This window comes from Urocampus carinirostris, chromosome 8 (genome assembly GCF_059441175.1).
Source record: "Urocampus carinirostris isolate Australia breed hairy pipefish chromosome 8, RoL_Ucar_1.0, whole genome shotgun sequence".
NCBI lineage: Eukaryota > Metazoa > Chordata > Actinopteri > Syngnathiformes > Syngnathidae > Urocampus > Urocampus carinirostris.
The window spans coordinates 19877750-19895502 of record NC_142356.1 but is presented as its reverse complement, the minus strand read 5'-3'; the positions used below and the strand labels follow the sequence as shown (position 1 = coordinate 19895502).

At 41.2% G+C, this 17753-nt stretch overlaps 3 protein-coding genes across 6 annotated transcripts; 2 read left to right on the top strand and 1 right to left on the bottom strand.

Moving 5' to 3' along the window:
* Positions 1 to 3246: 3246 nt before the first annotated feature.
* LOC148361147 (uncharacterized) lies at positions 3247 to 6460 on the bottom strand. Of its 4 annotated transcripts, none has more exons than XM_088341890.1 (3): positions 6319 to 6460; positions 4965 to 5229; positions 3247 to 3951 (listed from the first exon to the last, which is right to left on the bottom strand). In XM_088341890.1, exons 2-3 carry the CDS (start codon positions 5226 to 5228, stop codon positions 3289 to 3291), a joined length of 927 nt encoding a protein of 308 aa, XP_088198016.1. In that variant the 5' UTR covers position 5229; positions 6319 to 6460; the 3' UTR covers positions 3247 to 3288. The 4 variants fall into 4 exon arrangements, with proteins under 4 accessions (XP_088198016.1, XP_088198018.1, XP_088198014.1 ...); XM_088341892.1 differs by lacking the exon at positions 6319 to 6460 and adding an exon at positions 6153 to 6297; XM_088341888.1 differs by lacking the exon at positions 6319 to 6460 and adding an exon at positions 5739 to 6042.
* Positions 6461 to 8293: 1833 nt separating this feature from the next.
* On the top strand, positions 8294 to 12598 carry ndufb6 (NADH:ubiquinone oxidoreductase subunit B). Its single transcript, XM_088341893.1, has 4 exons — positions 8294 to 8573; positions 8861 to 8953; positions 11351 to 11395; positions 12457 to 12598. Exons 1-4 carry the CDS (start codon positions 8394 to 8396, stop codon positions 12520 to 12522), a joined length of 384 nt encoding a protein of 127 aa, XP_088198019.1. The 5' UTR covers positions 8294 to 8393; the 3' UTR covers positions 12523 to 12598.
* A 323-nt stretch (positions 12599 to 12921) lies between these two features.
* toporsa (topoisomerase I binding, arginine/serine-rich a) lies at positions 12922 to 16609 on the top strand. The gene is made up of 2 exons (XM_088341886.1): positions 12922 to 13058; positions 13979 to 16609. The coding sequence occupies exon 2, from the start codon at positions 13982 to 13984 to the stop codon at positions 16130 to 16132; it is 2151 nt and encodes a 716-aa protein (XP_088198012.1). The 5' UTR covers positions 12922 to 13058; positions 13979 to 13981; the 3' UTR covers positions 16133 to 16609.
* Positions 16610 to 17753: the final 1144 nt, after the last annotated feature.

Here is a 17753-nt window from a genome sequence, read left to right as displayed (position 1 = left end):
ACCCTTACGCTTCCACAAATAAAAGACTTGTAACGAACGCTCTGGGGTCCCCTGCTCTGTTCTGGTAATCCTCGTGACAGTGAGGACCCAGTGCGCAACATTCCCCCAGAGGTTACTGGATAATCACTTTTATAACCCAAGTCTGGCCCTCAGTACCACAAAGGTATTTAAGGACTCAACTGATAGCCCCAGCTGCTGAATTGTACTTTTAAGGTGGACATCATGCCCGTTACTGCCGTCCGTCGCCTGCCCAGAATCAACTAAAGACTTCCTGTAGCTTTCCAGCCGTGAGTTTTATTTGGACTGTGTTTTTAGTTGACATTTTTCTTCCTTTCGTCCCTTTTGCGGAGCGCTTTTGGCTAACTCCTGTTGCCCCCAATAAACTCTTTAAATCAGGGGTGGGCAAACTTTTTTGAGTCGCGAGCCGCATTGGCTTAAACATTTTTGAAAGGGCCAGGAGGAGAAAAAAATGTTGATTACATTTTTTGTATATAGCGATACAGTCTCGAATACAAACCTCAGCAATACCTGAGTGTAGCTCCTATGCTGATAGATAGGGGAAAGAAAAGCTACTGGACTTGTTCTAGGTTTGGGGAGTGGTAATGTTTATTTTGTTAAGTATGATTAATTTCGAGCAGCATGGCGGGGCAGTGGTTAGCACGTGTGCGGCACAGTTCTGAGGTCATGAGATCGAACCTTCTTGTGCGGAGTTTGCATGTTCTCCCCGTGGGTTGCGTGGGTTTCCTCCTGCATTCCAAAAACATGCATGTCAGGTTGATTGGGCGGTCCAAATTGTCCCTAGGTGTGGATGAGCGAGTGAGTTGTCTGTCCCTGTGTGCCCTGCGACTGGCTGGCAACCAGTTCGGGGTGTCCCCCTGCCCACTGTCCGAAGATGGGATGGGATCCAGCACCCTCGCGACCTTACTGAAGATAAGCAGTGCAGATAATGGATGGATGGATGTTTTATTTATTTTTTGGTTTAATCTACTGTAATTTCAGCGTTAACCTATTTTTCGTAGCAAAATTTACGTTTATCTGCACTGATAGGGTTTAGTATTAAAAATCAATCTATTTTGTGTCAGAATAAGTTACACAGTAATACACTTTGAATTTCAATGACAGTTCAAATGCATGACGAGAAGGTTCATTAAATAAGCAAAGATAACACAATTCCAATGTTTTCCAGTTCAGGGATCCCAAATGCATGGGTGGAGAAGCACCTTTTCTGTTACTGGCTCCATCTAGTGTTAAAACTGAGAAGTGCAACAGAGTTGAGCTCAAGCGCCATGTGCGGGCCATATTCAATTATATTTTCAGAATTTGCTGCGGGCCAATAAAAACTGCCGTAGTTTGGACACCCCTGGTTTAAACTCTGGTTGTGTGTCTTGCGTTTCGGTGTCACCTGCAAAACCGGAACAATTTGCCAATTATGGACCCAGCAGACACACAGCCAGGAAACTGCCATTGCGAGACAGGAGCATTTCATTCAAGTTATTCATCAAAGTCTGGCTACTTCGGTCCGCACACTAGAGACGCTGGTACAGTCTCAGCCAACCCCCACCTTGGGAGCTCATCCCCTGCCCCCTCCTATGTGTGTAGACCTTGATTGAGACCTCTACCAGTGTCGAGGCTTCATACTACAATGCCAGCTCATCTTCTCCCACCGAGCGCAACTGTTCCCTTCAGATGGTGAGAAACTTAACTTTTGAATTTATTGATGCGAGTAAGAACACTTGCATGGGGTCAGGCGCTCTCCCAGCTCGAGTCACTCTCCTTGCTACAGATTTGGATGAATGTTACCCTGCAGATCACTGCAAGAAGCAAATACTGTACATGAGAGGTCAGGAACCTTTTTGACCCAAAGAAGTCAAGTCTACCAATAAATCTAAAATATTTCTTTGTGTGAAGTTCAATGATTTGATAACATCTATAAAATAATAATAATGACCGTGTCACGACAATAACAGAAGCAGGACCCAGATGGGTAACGTTAATCACAAGTTTATTGAACTATGAATGAAAGGCAGCGCCCGCGATCTGGTGCTTGCTGGACGCGGGAAGCCAGCTGCTCACAGAAATGGAACCTGTTCCAAATGTGGAAGTGGATCTTCCGGAGCGGGAGATCATAGCGTAGTAGACAGAAAAACAGGTCGTTAGCCGGGACGGGAGATCAGAACGTGGTCGGAGTCAAAAAACGGGTCGTTAGCCGGAGACAAACGGGGGAATCAGGAACGGACGGGTAAAAAACGTGACCGACCGGAGTCAAAAATGCTTGCCTTGTGAAAACCGAGGTTCACTGACGGACTGACAACAGGCGAGTGAAAGGACGGAGCTTAAGTAGGACGGGGAACCAATCATGTAGCCAGCAGTAGCTGGCGCCAAACGAACGGGCACAGGTGAATGTAATTAGTCATCATGACAGCCTGAGCCTAAATATATCACTTAAAAATTTTCTCATCTCGCATTTGTCAATTAAGTGTTGAGGCTCATCTTTGACCTAAATAATGGTTTCGAAACAAGTTGTGGACAAAGTTATTTTGTAAAGATGTCACAAATTACTGTTTGTGTTTTTTTTGCTATTTATTTCCCTTATATTTTCTTTGTTATTGTATGTTTGTGTCTTGCTGTCGCTCACCCCTCTTGAGGGATATGACCAAGGTAGATAGAAATAGATGTAACAACACACTTGTTGAATTTTTTCAAGTTCTATTTTATTTCTGAGCCAGATGTACTCATGAAAAGAGCTCGCGAGCCATAGGTTCCTGCCCCTGCTGTATACTGAACAGTGACATGCATTTTTGGAAAAAGAAAATTGGGCCAATTTCCTGCGCACACAAGGTCTCCCGGCCAACTGGTTGAAAAACACTGCTTTACAGACAGGTCTCATACCGTTCAATACCGCATACTTGTGGTTTGGCAACAACGCATTGGCATTTTCACCTTTTAACATCGTTGGATTTACCTTTCTTACCTATTTCAGATGGTGTCAATTATGCCCAGATTTTCTATTTTTGTAAATAAGCCCGCTATCATGAGCAGATGTTTTCCAGCTACGTGTTTCTTGACCATCTGTGTATTTATTTGCATTGGAAGACTACAAGTGAATTGAATTTAAGTGTGGTCACTAGAACGATTAATTTGATGCAGGCAACAATGTGGGCTACTAAAAAAACAGGATTGACATTTGTGTCTATACTTTGGCTACAATTCGAAGTTAGACTGAATGAAATGAGAACACCAACAAAGTTGTGAAAACGTCTTTTAATGAATACTTCATTGCAAACAATTCTACTTGATGGTCATTTTGGCATACATCTCCTCCAAACTCTCCAAGGATGCTCCCGGTCCGTCCTCCGAAGTGACGTAACCAGGATAGTACTCCTGGCGTTCCGGCTGAGCGCTATAACTTCCTTCCCCGGCAGACGGCAGTTGCAGCAGCGGGATCAACTTTGCATGAGCGTAGTCGATCTCGAAGCCCTCGAAGATGAGCCCTACGCCCCAAGCGCCCAAACTCTTCTCCAGGAGATGAGACACTTTGCGGGCGGCCAGCACCAAGCCCTCGTAGTCGCTCTCCCCCAGCCTGAACACGTCTGAGGACAGAGGACGGCGGGGCACCAGCACGGTAAAACCGGGCGAGTTGGGGAACGGGGTGAGGAAAGACACGTGGCCCTCGTCCTCCCACACCCGCCAGTGTGGCTCTTCGCCCCGGACGATGCGTGAGAATAGCCCGCTGTGTGACGGGTCATCGCCCAGGAACCTCAAGTCGGGTTTGGCGTGCGGATCGGGGAGCTTGGCCCGGATCCGAGCCAGGATTTCGTTCAGGCGGGCGTCGCTCCACCGAGGCGCCGTCTTGGAGGTGCAGTAGCCCGGATCAAAGGTGTGGTGCTCTTCCTCTCCTGATATGTGGGGACGCCACTCTGCGTCCAGCCCGTGGAGTGGGAGGATACGTATCTACAAGATCACATTTTTTCACAGTATTACCTCTGCCAAGGACAAAATAAACACATGCAGTGGTATTTCTACATATGAGCTTGATTCGCTACAGAATCGCGCTCATAGCTCGAATTGCTCGCGTAACAAGCTAATTTTCCCAACCTCCCAAAAGCATCACAAAAACCACAAAATAGCTCTAAAACACATCTTCCTGATCACTAAAAACACAATCAATCATTTGCAAGGAAATAACAGTTTGCATATTTTTCTACTTGTACGTGTTCCCCGCATTTTATATGCTTTTATCGTTTCAAATTGTGTACACCGTGTAACAATTTTATACGAGAAAAGAAATAAGACGATCTCGTTTTGCATATTTCGGTTCTAATCCAGATGGTCACTGGTAGCAGACGACAATGCCTTTGTGGATTGCTAATAATGTCGTGTTATTCAACAGTCTTTCTCGCCGTGAGTAAATAGGTGCCGCGTTGGGTTTGTAAGATTTAGTATCGCAATCATGCAATCAATAATAACGAGAAAAATTGGCGGAGGTTGACAGGTATAAGATCGAGAGACTGTTGATGATACATAAGCACTTACTGTACTCTTAAAATTAAAGTTACTGTAACTTTAAATGAACCTACACACCAAAACAAATTACAGCACTTTTTTTCATTTTTTGCCTGTAGTAGTTTGCAAGCGCAAACTGGACGAGCTAATGCTGGCGGTAAGGCTGTCTTGAGCGGTCTCTAGTGGTAGCCTCTGGGATCGCTCGTGAACTGGATTTTTCTATGTATAGTCTGCTAGACTTTATAAATAAAACTCTTATACAGGAATTTTCTTGTTTTGAGATGCTTGTATAAAAAGGTGTATAATCCCCTAAAATTTCACACAATATCAACTATTGACGGTCATCTAGCATTGAGCCTCTCCAGCTTGCTGGAAGACCCCAAAATTATCCAATGATCTCCTCCTGGTTATTGGAAAAACCAAAATTATCCTATCATTAAACATTTAAAGCGGGAGCACACCTGAGCAGGTCTGTCTACATGGGGTCTGGTCACCAGGGCACATCTTTGGACCTGGAGCTTCTCACACAATAGCCGGGCCACAGCCCTAGCCCCCAGCATCCAGGATAAATACTCGGCCTCCTCCAGGTGAAAGATGCTGCCCGCCATGGTCCCAGGGATGCGGCGCTCAAGGATCACTGAACCTGGCGTCCAAGGTCGAGGGTGTAGGGAGGCCACCAGGCGATCAGACTCCCACACAACATGGCGGTGGGGACTGGCTGACATTCTGTGGAAAGAGAAAAACAAAGGAACTGGAGTTTGAGCTGTTTTAAGGACCCACAAAGTTTGCGATCAGACATCATGGTAATGGTTTTAAACGAATTAAAGTTGTTAAAGAGAAAACGTATTATTAATAATTCCCAGCTATATATTTTTAAACCCTTTTAAAAAACAGTTTATGTCTGCCCTGTTGGTGACGTCACGCAATTGACGTTATCGTTTCAAATATGTAATAAGATCGTGTTACTTTGGTGTATACTCCACCGTTTGAAACCCATTTCTAAATGAATTTAATCAGTATTTCAACTGTTAACATTGCAAAAGTATTGTGGAAAGCTCTTTTGGGAATATAGTGATGAAAGATTCAAAACATAAGCGCATGACGATGACGTCATAAGGGACTCGCACATGTGATCATCCACGTCCCGTGTCGAACAACTTCTAAAAACACATCATGCAAACCTTGATAGTTTATAAACCTAAAGGAAACATAAAACGTTAACTAACAATGCCTACCTTGTGTAGGAATTCCTGACAAACAGCATGTAGGACAAAGTTGAGACTCAAACCGACCCCCTTTGCTTCCTTTACATCAGGATCAAGTGTTGCGTGAAATAAGCACTAAGTGCAACAATCACGCGCCACTTTCGTCACATATTAGTTCAAATTGAGAACCGAAACTGACATATTTCATCCACAGAGTTTAAAACATGCCCAAAGATACCGCCCTATACTCGTTTAACCTATATTATCATCACGCGTGTCGCCTCTCGGAGGCCGGTTGGATGTACTACAATGTAACGTCAAAGTATGGGACGTTCTTGTGCCCTGGGAAATATTTATTTGGTAAGACGGGGAACACAAATAACCAAGAAAATCCTTATAAAAATGAGATTTGATAACAGAAATAATCAAAATAAAACATTTTACCTCTAATATAAACGTTCAAAATACACACATTATGCATAGACTGTAAAACGTCATGTCCATTGGTTATGTACGTATTCCAGTGTCCTCGAATCCACCACACACTTTGTTTTAATAAAATTTAAATGACATGCAAAATGTAATCGGATTGTTACATTAAAATCCATACCTGAATTTGAAATCACGAAGTAAAGACCAATATATTTTTCGGAATGGTGCGTTGGCGTCGTAGTTCACCGTGTACTAGCACTATGAATGCGTCAGTTCAAAACTCTTTAATATCTGTGACGTTTTGAGTTCGTGTGTTGCGGATACCAAACGACGCAATTTACACGTTAATACAGTAGTTTGTTTCGGGTATTTATTTCGGGTATTAAATTACCATTTTAATTTCAAACTGAGAAAGTATAATTGCCAAACTATGGCATTGCAAAGGATTGCTCCTATAAAAACGATCGTCTTTCAAATGTTTCCAAATCACTTTCAAGAAAATAAAACGCTGAATTTGGCAACATATTTTTTTTACAGATTTTTTTTTTAACTTTGGTGCATAATGATAAGTCGTTTGACTGTTGATTAGTGTCATCGTTGTATTTAAAATTCACCTGTACAGTATTTGTGAAATGAGCCAAAATGGCGACGAAACAGACAAGGTAAGTAAAGAGTTGGTTTTATTATTAGCAGTACTAATTAATCAGTTAGGTAAATCGTTATATCATTTGTTCAATCACTTGTTCATTCATTCGTTTATTGATTTGCTTCGTTTATTCGTTCATTCATTTGTTTATTTGTTAATTCCATTTATATGGTATTGAGAAATGAAAATTATGAGAGACAGAATGGAGTGTGAGCAAGCGTGTGGATAAGAGAGTACTCGGTTGGTTTGGACACATGGAGAGGATGGATGAGGAGCGAATGTTGAATAGGATCTACAGAGCAGAAGTAAATGAAAAGGACCAAGGGGAAGGCCGCAATTGACGTGGATGGATGGTGTTATGAATGCACTGCAGGAAAGAGGTCTAAATCTACTGGAAGCTCGAGCTCTTGTTGGTAATAGGAATGAGTGGAGAGGTGTTGTAAAAGGATATTGGGGTGTTTGGACACATTCTAAGGGATGGGCAGGGCACCTGTATGATGCGGCAGGGGTAAACCAGTGAAAGCTGTTGAACGAAAGAGTGTGTTGTGTCACCCTGACCCAAGTGACATGGCCGCTTTCTTGTGTCCCGTTTCATCTGGAGGGACAAAAGCATGACCAACTTAATTGCCGAGGTGCCTAACTTGGCATTTGGGTTGGCCTAGAAATGTTTGTGTGTTTTAGCTGTTTTTTTCCCTTATTATTTTCTTTGTTATTGTATGTGTTTGTCTTGCTGTCGGTCACCCCTCTTGAGGGATATGACCAAGGGAGGTAGATAGATAGATAGATAGATAGATAAAAAATATATAAAAAAATACAAAATTCCATAAAAGTTATGGGACCTCCCTTTAAAATGTAAGAACAACATCAAAAATTTAAATTTAAAATCCTGTTTATAATTGAACATAACGCTCATTTACCAACATTGATATGGAAACCACTGACCACATGTTTTTCTCGTGCCCAATTACAAAAATTCTGGCAAGATATTCACCTCTGGATGACACCTGCGATCTCCGTTACTCATACCACCTTATCCAGATATCGTATTACATTTGGACTTATCACACAGAACAAGGACAATGAAAGAGTCATAAATTTCATTATATTTATAGCAATATTTTTCATTCACAAAAAGAAATATTAAAAATGTAAATACACTTTTCAAAATGTCTTCAACGAATTTGTGTTATAGGTTTAATCGTTAAATATAGAAAAATGTTCATAGTGTACAAGTGGTATAATATACAACTGTAATATCCGACCTACAGGACTCCCCCTTATGTCCTTGTTGTTATTTTTCGGATAACCTTTTTCCATGCATTTTTGCAGCACTTTTTGTTCACTTGGAAACTAACTTTTAACCAACTTTATACGGTTATTTGATTGTTCCATTCTGATTTTGATTGTAACGATGAAATGCCAAACAAAAAGCGATTACAAATATTAAACATACTCAAAGTAAAATCCTCCCGTGCAGCAGGTGTCGCTACTAAACTGGCATAATAGCGAGCTCAACACACACACACACATCCGGTTCCGAGGTGACGTCCTCCATGGTGTCATTGGTCCTATTCTGAGGTTGTTGAACAATAATCGAATAAACGATCATGTCTGGCTACACTCCGGACGAAAAACTCCGTTTGGAGCAGCTCACGAAGCTCCGAAGGCAGTGGCTGAAGGACCAGGAACTAAGCCCGAGAGAACCCGTCTTGCAGGCAAAACCCCTCGGTGCTGTCGCCAAATTCTGGGAACGTTTTCTGGAGCCTAAAAGCCTGTGGAGGCTCTACGTGAGTGGTACTTATGCTAACTAGAAGTGGTAATCACAATTATTGTGTATTCATAACTATTAGTCAGTTAGTATTAGTTTATATTTTTCTGCATTTTGCTTACAAATATGAATGCATTGGAACAATTAAGAAGTCGGACAGTCTTACATTTGGCATCATTGAGATGAACTTGCAAATGATTATAATTATTATTCCATTAATTATTATATTATATTATTATGAATAGCATTTTACTATTGTTCTTAACCCTTTTAATTCATTTTTAATGAATGTGTTTTCTTTTACAGACTTACAAAGTCTACAAAGGGAGTGTTTTTACACTTACTCGGCTGTTGATTCCTGCTTGGATTGCCCACTACTGCGTGAAATACCATATTGCTGTAAGTTAAAGCTGCATTATAAAACCATGTCATCACACCTAAAGCACATGGAAAAGTTCACCTTCCCTCCATTTTTTGTAATAGTGGGTTTAACTATAATTTAATTATTTGCACCGCTTATTTTCAGTAGGGTCACGGGGGTGCAGGAGCCCATCTCAGCTATCTTAGGGGCAGTGGGCAGAGGACACTCTGAACCGATTGGCAGCCAGTTGCAGGGCACACAGAGACAGACAACTTACTCGCTCATTCACACCTAGGGACAATTTGGACTGGCCAATTAACCTAACATGCATGTTTTTGGATTGTGGGAGGAAACCCACACGAGCATGGGGAGAACATGCAGACTCCACACAGGAGGTTCCATCTCATGACCTCAGAACTGTGCCACAAACGAGCTAACCACTGCACTGCCGTGCTGCCCTTAACCATAAATTGTAAATGCTAAATGGTGAGCATTATTTAACGCTTTTCAAGTTACTGCAGACCTCCAAAAGTACTTAACAATGTGCTAGTGTAACGACCCCCAATCATACGCGACACAAGGTTTCACAGTCACTCGGTTTATTGCCTGCATTCTGTAAACAAAACAATACAAAAGTCAGGGCATCTGTTCACGACTTCAATAATCTTCAGGGCGATGCAAATTAGCTGAAGCTACGGCCAGCAGACGACATGCGAGCACATTAATAGTGAAACTTTAATAATAACAATGAACATAACTTTCCCACGTACCTGCATTCAGTAAACAAAACAATACAAAAGTCAGGGCATCTGTTCACGACTGCAATAATCTAAAACATTAAAGATACAAAAAAACGGGTCATCACTCAACAAGCCGCACCTCGTGGCGTGTTTGCATCAAAACATGTTGCATCATCGTTTCAAGCTGTATTACTTTACTTCTTTAGTGCTTTTTAATATACATCATTTAGCACAACTTATATATCTTTATATACAAAAATAATTTGTGAAAGCAGCTCCTATATCTAGCAAAATATGCATTCTTCATCCAACTCATATTGGGCACGTCTTACCTTCAGCGCGATGCAAATTAGCTGAAGCTACGGCAAGCACTGAAGCCCATAAAGTGCCAAACGAAAAAGACAGTCGCAGACTTAACAATTGAATGAGGTACCGGAATATTAACAGTAATACAACAAAAACGCAGATTTGGTGAGAATTCAAAAAAACATTCAAAACTCTTTTATTCAGATGCACTTATTACTTAGACTAGTTTACAAGCACTAACTTGTAAATATTGCATATCCTAATATTCTTTTTTCTCATTTATTCCTTTTAAATTTTTACTACATGTTTTTACTTAAGTGCCACATCCAGTCTTGTAAGAAATGTTCAATAAGTTATCATCAATGACGAAAAAGAAAATTGTAATTCTTTAAAGAGCCACCCACATATACGGCAGGACCATCCATCCATTATCTGCGCCGCTTATCCTCAGTAGAGTGGCGGGGGTGCTGAAACTCATCCCAGCTAACTTCGGGCAGTGGCCAGGGGACTCCCTGAACTGGTTGCCAGCCAGTCGCAGTGCACAAAGAGACAGACAACCATTCACACGCTCATTTATACCTAGGAACAATTTGGGAGTCACCAATTAATCTGCAACGAATATTTTTGGAATGTGGGAGGAAACCTGAGTGCCCTGTGGAAACCCATACAGGCACGTGGAGAACATGCAAACTCAGCACAGAAAGGCTGATAGCTGGATTTAACCCCTCTGACATCAGAACTGTATTGTGACCGGGATTAGCGCTCAGGCGGGCTGACCAATTTTAGTTGTCTAGAACAATTTGTTACCGAATTAGTGACATGTTCTGTTTCTAAGAAGTATAAAAGATAAATGGTCTTTTTTAATGACATTATTTCAAAAGCAGTGAACATTGAATCCCGAAAAGTAAAAATTCTGAGGATTTATATATTTTCTAGTGGATTGTTCAACTGATTAATCAATTACGAAAAAAAAAAATCTAGCTAAAACAATGTAACCTTCATGGGATATATTCTTAATGCTATACAACAAATTATTTCTGACTATGAGTATTGTTAAATAGTAATACACATCTTTGCTCTCTGTGTATTATGCCAGTTTTATACTGACCCCTGCTGGCCAAGTGGTATGCATCAGAAGGAGCAGCACAAAGTTATGAAGCATGAACTGCTGATGCACAGACTTTTTGATTATTTGCACATTAAATTATGATCATGACTGCATTGTTTACAAAGAAAGCTGAATTTTGTCGGCATATGTATTTGATAACTTTTCCATTCATATCAGTGATGGGAAATTATTTGAGCAATGAGTGTGTGTGTGTTCATGGGGATGTTAAAGCACCATTTGTAATAAATCACCTCTCATTAAATTCTTATTTTGCTTTACAGACAAGACCTTATGGGATTGTGGAATCGAAACATAGGCTTTTTCCAGTAAGTGTTAACCAGTTCATTTTTACTCTTCATATCCATCTTAAAAATATAAAGAAAATACTCTGGTATGTTGTGGCTTTTGACCTGTTTTACAGTGTTGAGGAGAAAAAGGAATGCATTTCTTATTCTGCTGTATTAATTTTGCATTTGTTATGCTGTTATATATCCTATATAATAACATATTGAGCAGAAGTCTTGGGCAATAATTACAAAAAATCACTACAGCCCCTTTTTATCCTCGAAAAACGTGCAATTAGAACCGTACAAGGAATAGGATATCGGGATCATACTAATATTTTGTTCCTGCCGTCCAAATTATTAAAATTGGATGATTTAGTAAGATTTTTCACTGTACAATTGCTATTTAAGGTCAACAAAAACAAAGTGCCAGAAAACACCCAACAATCATTCACTCGGAAAGAGGGAAGTTATAACTTAAGGGGCTGTAGTAAATTTAAAATCCCAATGGTAAGAACCACCAGGAACAGTATGTGTGTTTTTTTCTGTGGAGTCAACTTTGGAACAATTTAAAAGACGTAATCAAACAATGTCCAGCTATTCACGTGTTCAAATTTAAATAATAAAAAAAAAACATTACTGGCAGAATACAGGGATGAAGAAAATGGGGTATGAGTGATACTAGACATTGGAAATACTGCATTTACAACTATAGTTAACCTTGTTGTTATTGTTACTATTATTATATCTTAACTGTTATTATTATTAACAATGATATTTAGTGACTAGTAGCATTATAACGTTAATAGTTTTGTACTACGATGATAAGTGTAAAAAATACTATCAGACCTATGTAATATGTATATCCGTGAGATTTTGTTATATTTAGACACAAAAGAGAAGCTATCTGTAAAATGTAATAGGGAAGATGAAGGGGTACGGAAAATAAGCGTCTGTTTCTTACCATCCCTTTTCAAACATGTTATGTTAACATTATTTTTGTTGTTGAGTCATTTTTTTGTCCTGTTTTTATTTTTTAATGTTCGAAATAAAGTTTTCATTTATCATTCATAATAATTTGTCTTGTCTTGTTTTGTTTTTAGGGTGACACCATTATGGAGACGGGCGAAGTTGTGCCAGAACTCCCGGAAAGCCACAGTCATCATTGACCTATTTTACTTTTAAAGTGTCTGTTTGTAAAAACTGTGAATATCCCAATAAAAGAAAATATTGTCAATCACATAAGGTGTGTTACTTGTTTAATATTGCTTGGTTGGTTGGATCCCTTAACCACACGGGTCGTAGTGGCACCATTTCCTGTGGTATGTTTTGGGCAAGTACCACCTGATGGTGCCCATAACGGCATCATATTTTCTCTTAATTGCTTTTAAGCTCTATCCAATAATTTTTCATGCTCTTTGCCCTCGTGAGGGTTTCAATGCTTTTTTTTCTTGAGTCTTATTATAATATGTACTCTCAAGCAAATGTTCTGGTTTGATTATACCGGAAGTATCTGTCTCTTATTGTGAAGGTCGGAAATTCACAACAGGTTATGAAAACCCAATGTACAGTTACAAGAGTGACGTCATTCGGGCACGCTCCGCGTCTCGGGAAGAGTTGGAATTTGTCGAATGCCAAAAGAAATGTGATTCTTGGCGAAAAATAAAAATACGTCACCGAACTAACGTGGGATGAAAAATTGGAGGTAAATTTATTATTTTATCTACAACAACTACTCGAAGGCAGTTAGCTTAGCTCCTTGACTTTAGCCTTAACCTAGCTAGCTAGCCAAACAAGTCCCATTTTTGTAATGAAGTATGATCAAACTTGTCCTTCATGGCTTCGATGTCGTAAGACTACCTTTAACGTGTTCTTTTGAGTTGTCAACTATTAATTTGTGAAGTGAGTGTATAAGCAGGACTAAAAGGAAACCCGCCCAGCGTTAGCCACGTAATTTCACTGTTTATTGCCGAAACATCAAAATAGTTGCGATCAAGATGTCTCTGACATGCAAAATTGACCCAAATATCCGCCAAGCAATCATCAAGTTATGGTTGTGTTACTGAAATACTACACAAGAATGAGATACCCGGGAGTCGTCTGATTAAGCGCAATGGCACTTATATTTATGAAATGCATTACAATATGCTACATAACCGTATACAGTATGTCACTGTTGAGTCAGCACAATTCTCGTTTATTTTTTTGACCTAAGGTTGCCAAACGAATGTATGTATTCAAACCTTATGCAATCAGTTTTTTTTCCTGAATTGGTAGCACGTTCATAAAACCTTACCTTCCAATGATTTGTTTAACTTGAGATACTTAAGACACGACAATTGGCTTTTTTTTTGCAAATGAAATCCGAATGTGACTGTTCTTACATTTTAAAATCACTTTATTTTTGTCTTCTGGTAAAATATTGCAAATTGAAGTGGAATATAATTGACATACATGAGCACATTTGATCTTGTATGGCATATGATTATTGGTGGTCCACATTTTCTTGTTGAAACAAAATTGCAGTTGGGCAAGAAAGATGGAATGAGCTGAAACCAAAGGCATTCTTGCGATTAATCTGAAATATTTTGACAATACACATTTGAATATTTGGTTTTGTTTTAGACCATGTCTGCAATCAAGCTTGCCCTGCAGCAGAACCAGAAGAGGAATCGGGGTAAAACCCCGGAATCCAAGTCTGCCGAAGTGTCCCCGGACTCTAAGTGTCCCATCTGCTTGGATGTCTTTAACAACATATCCCACTTGGACATCTGCCTGCACAAGTTCTGTTTCCGCTGCATCCTCGAGTGGTCCAAGAACAAGGCCGAATGCCCCTTATGCAAGCAGCCCTTTAATTCTATTTATCACAGTATCAAATCGGAGCAGGATTTCAAACAGTATGACCTGAAGCCAGTGAGTAATGGCTCTTTTGGGATGTTTGGTGGGGTGCGGTTTAGGTACCGAACCACTCTCACCGGAGTGCAACGGCAGCGTTGGGGAAGGACTTCTCCACCTCCGGACAATGGCGTCCTGTTCGAGCCGACAGACAATCCTCCCCAGGAGCAGCAGACCCGTTACATCCGGCGTATGATGATGAGGATGGCGGCCAAGAGAAGAGCAGCGAGTGAAGGCCGTCAGTCGCAGAATGTCAGAGAGCTGGAGATGGTCAACTTCCGACGAGAACTTTACCGGCAGGGGTTGAGGGTTCGCACTGTGCGTGACGGTGGTCGTTCCCGGGACACCTCGGCAGAGTTCTATCGCAAAAACCCCGCCTGCTTGCACAGACTCATCCCTTGGCTGAAACGAGAACTTGTAGTGTTATACGGAGCGCACGGCTCCCTGGTTAATATAGTCCAGCACATCATCATGTCCCGCATCACCCGTGTGGACATGGAGGACCAAGCCATCCAGGAAGAGCTGTGGCCGTTCCTCCAGGGCCGCACTGATCATTTCCTGCACGAGTTCATCAGTTTTGCTAAGTCCCCGTTCAACATGGAAGCTTACGACCAACACGCCACGTACGATGGCTCGGCACACTCCTCCAATTCGGATTTCAGCTCTAACTCATCCGTAATTGCCATTTCTGAGGACGAGGATATCGGCTTGGAGCCCCCCAGGACCCCGGGATATGCTACGACCAACCTAAGCCGCTCCCTGTGGGACGATGAGACGCCGGGGCCGTCTTATTCCACCACAGCGGAGCAAAGTTGCACAGGGGCTGAGTCTGTCCATGATTCTGACTCTGATAGCAGCCTGGAAGAAGAAGCGCTGGAAATTCAGACTTCATCGCCGCAAGTAAACGCAACACACGTTCAAGCTAATCAGTGTTCATCCTCGGAGAGCGACGACTGTGTTATTGTGGGTTTTATAAAGCCAAATTCAGAAAGGACGCCAGAATTAGTTCAGCTCTCCTCCGACGAGAACTCAAGCGATGACGCGAAAGATGTGCCGCCACTGCCGCAGCACATTCGCTTTGACAGCGACAGTCCGGCGGCATCGCCAAGGCCCCAGCCCATCCACAACCGGATTCTTGACACCAGTGAAAGAGTCAGTACTCTCAAGTCAACTGTATACAAAGCCTCAAATGAGCACGATAGAAGATCCAAAGACAGTTGCGAGCGCTCCAGTCGGAAACACATCTCAAAAAAACGAAAGCACAAGAGGAGAAAGTCCAGTACAGAGCGCCGATACCACAGCCGTAGCCCAGTTCATTGGCACGTTCGAGAAAAAGACTATTACTACTACAAACACGGTGACAGCAAATATAAAAGGAAAGAAAGCGACCACAACCATCAAGCTAGACGAAGGCATTCTGAACGACGCGGCCACTCCGGGAGTCACAGCACGGAAGCGAGCAGGCGAGAGAGGGAAAGATCCAGAACCGGGACTCGCTCTAGATCCAGAACTGGGACTCGCTCTAGATCCAGATCTCGCTCTACCTCACCGTCAACACGACAGTCTCACCACGAAAAGCCAGGCGGCAAGAGGAAATATAAAACCCGACACCTTGAAGAGCCCTCATCCCCTAAAGATGGCAAACACTCAGACCGGAAAGAGGACAGAAGTCCCAGCGTCCGCAGCAAACGTCATAAGAAGAAGAAGAAGAAACACAAGAAGAAGAGTCGGCGACAGAGGAGCACAGAAAGACGTTCGCCGATTACAATCGAGAGCGATAGCGATCGTTCCAATGATACCCAGGCTGGAACCTCTAATAAAGACCCGTCCCCCATCAACGAGACCAGAGCTGAGCCAAATGACTCTTTTTCTGGCTTGAGCTGATGCCCACAGAATAAAAACCCTCATTTAGTAATATTCTCTCATTGGCTGTCCAGAAACAAAATTATCCTTTTTGGATCACTTACTTGATATTGAAACAAATGCAGTACATCTGTCTTTAAATTGACTTTTCTTTTCACGGTAGCTGAGAGCTGTTGATGACAAATACAAAGACAGCAGGTTTTTTTTTTTGTTTTATTCCAAAAGGTTTTTAAATTTTTTTGCATCATGCCAAATGTGGTCTTCAGTTTATGATGGTCTGTGCCATACATGCACTGTCATGAATCAAACAGTTCCTGTATTTATGTGCAACTATGAACGACTGCCGCTTAGGGGACAGGAAAATATTGTTTAAATGTAATTTTTAAATGGGGGATTTTTAAGGTGTGCTCAGGGATTGATTTGTTTTTAGAATATTACATCATGTGCTCATGACCTCTCTGCTCTACAAGTAAATTTGTATTAAATTTATTTTTGACACTTTTTGCTTTCTTTTGTTGTTATCTTTGGGAGAAGTTGATATACTCATAAATTGTTTGACACATTGTAAATTGTTATCGCTTAAAGGCACAGTGTGTAATATTCAGTGCTTTCGTGTAACGTCAAAGTACTATTTGGAAAACAACGTTGAATTGAATAATAAGAAAAGAAATACATGAACTATTATATAAGCAATTGAAAAATGGTCATAGGTGGAGAGATGGGTATATATTCTACATAGGATAAGATTTACCTAGAGGCCGTCAACATTATTTTGTCTGCCATCTTGCCTTTGCGGGTACCAAAAGACTCAAACTTACAAAAGTCACAATGCAGTTTGAATGGTTGTCACGTTGAGACTTTAATTTGTATTCTCACTTATGCTTTTCAGCACTTGTTTTTGGTTCCAATACACAGTTCAGCGACATCGACTTGTCCATTTTTACACATTGTCCCTTTAGGTGGTTTAAAGTAGCTGGGGAGGGCAAAGTCATGAAGCGGTAATCAGCTTATCGTGGAAAATACGGTAAATTTTAAGTTTTTTTTTCGTCTTTTTCAACATTTATTTATCCGGGTCCTTATATATATTTTTTTTAATGCGATGCTGTCTTGATTGAATATAGTAAATGTAAACAAATTAATTAAGTATAAACATGCTCAAACGTGTTAATATGGTAGTTCGACAGGTAAAATGCAAAGAAGCTTTTAATGACAATCATTTTTAATTTTTTTATTCAAGGGATCTCCAATGTGGTGCCCTTTAAGAACAGCTAAGGTGCCCACGGACCTCTTCTGATAAGAGCTCACCATTGCTGGGTCATTGTGATTTTCTAGTAAAAAACATGTTTTTTCTTGATAGTTGACTGAGTTTAACCCTACTTCCATTAATTAACCAGTATAGTACAGTTCTGAGGTCATGAGATCGAGCCCTCATGTGTGGAGTTTGCATGTTCTCCCCGTGCTTGCGTGGGTTTCCTCGGGGCACTCTGGTTTCCTCCCACATTCCAAAAACATGGATGTCACGTCAATTGGTCGGTCCAAATTGTCCCTAGGTGTGAATGAGCGAGCTAATTGTCTGTCCCTGTGTGCGACTGGCTGGCAACCAGTTCAAGGTGTCCCCTGCCCACTGCCCAAAGAGCTGGGA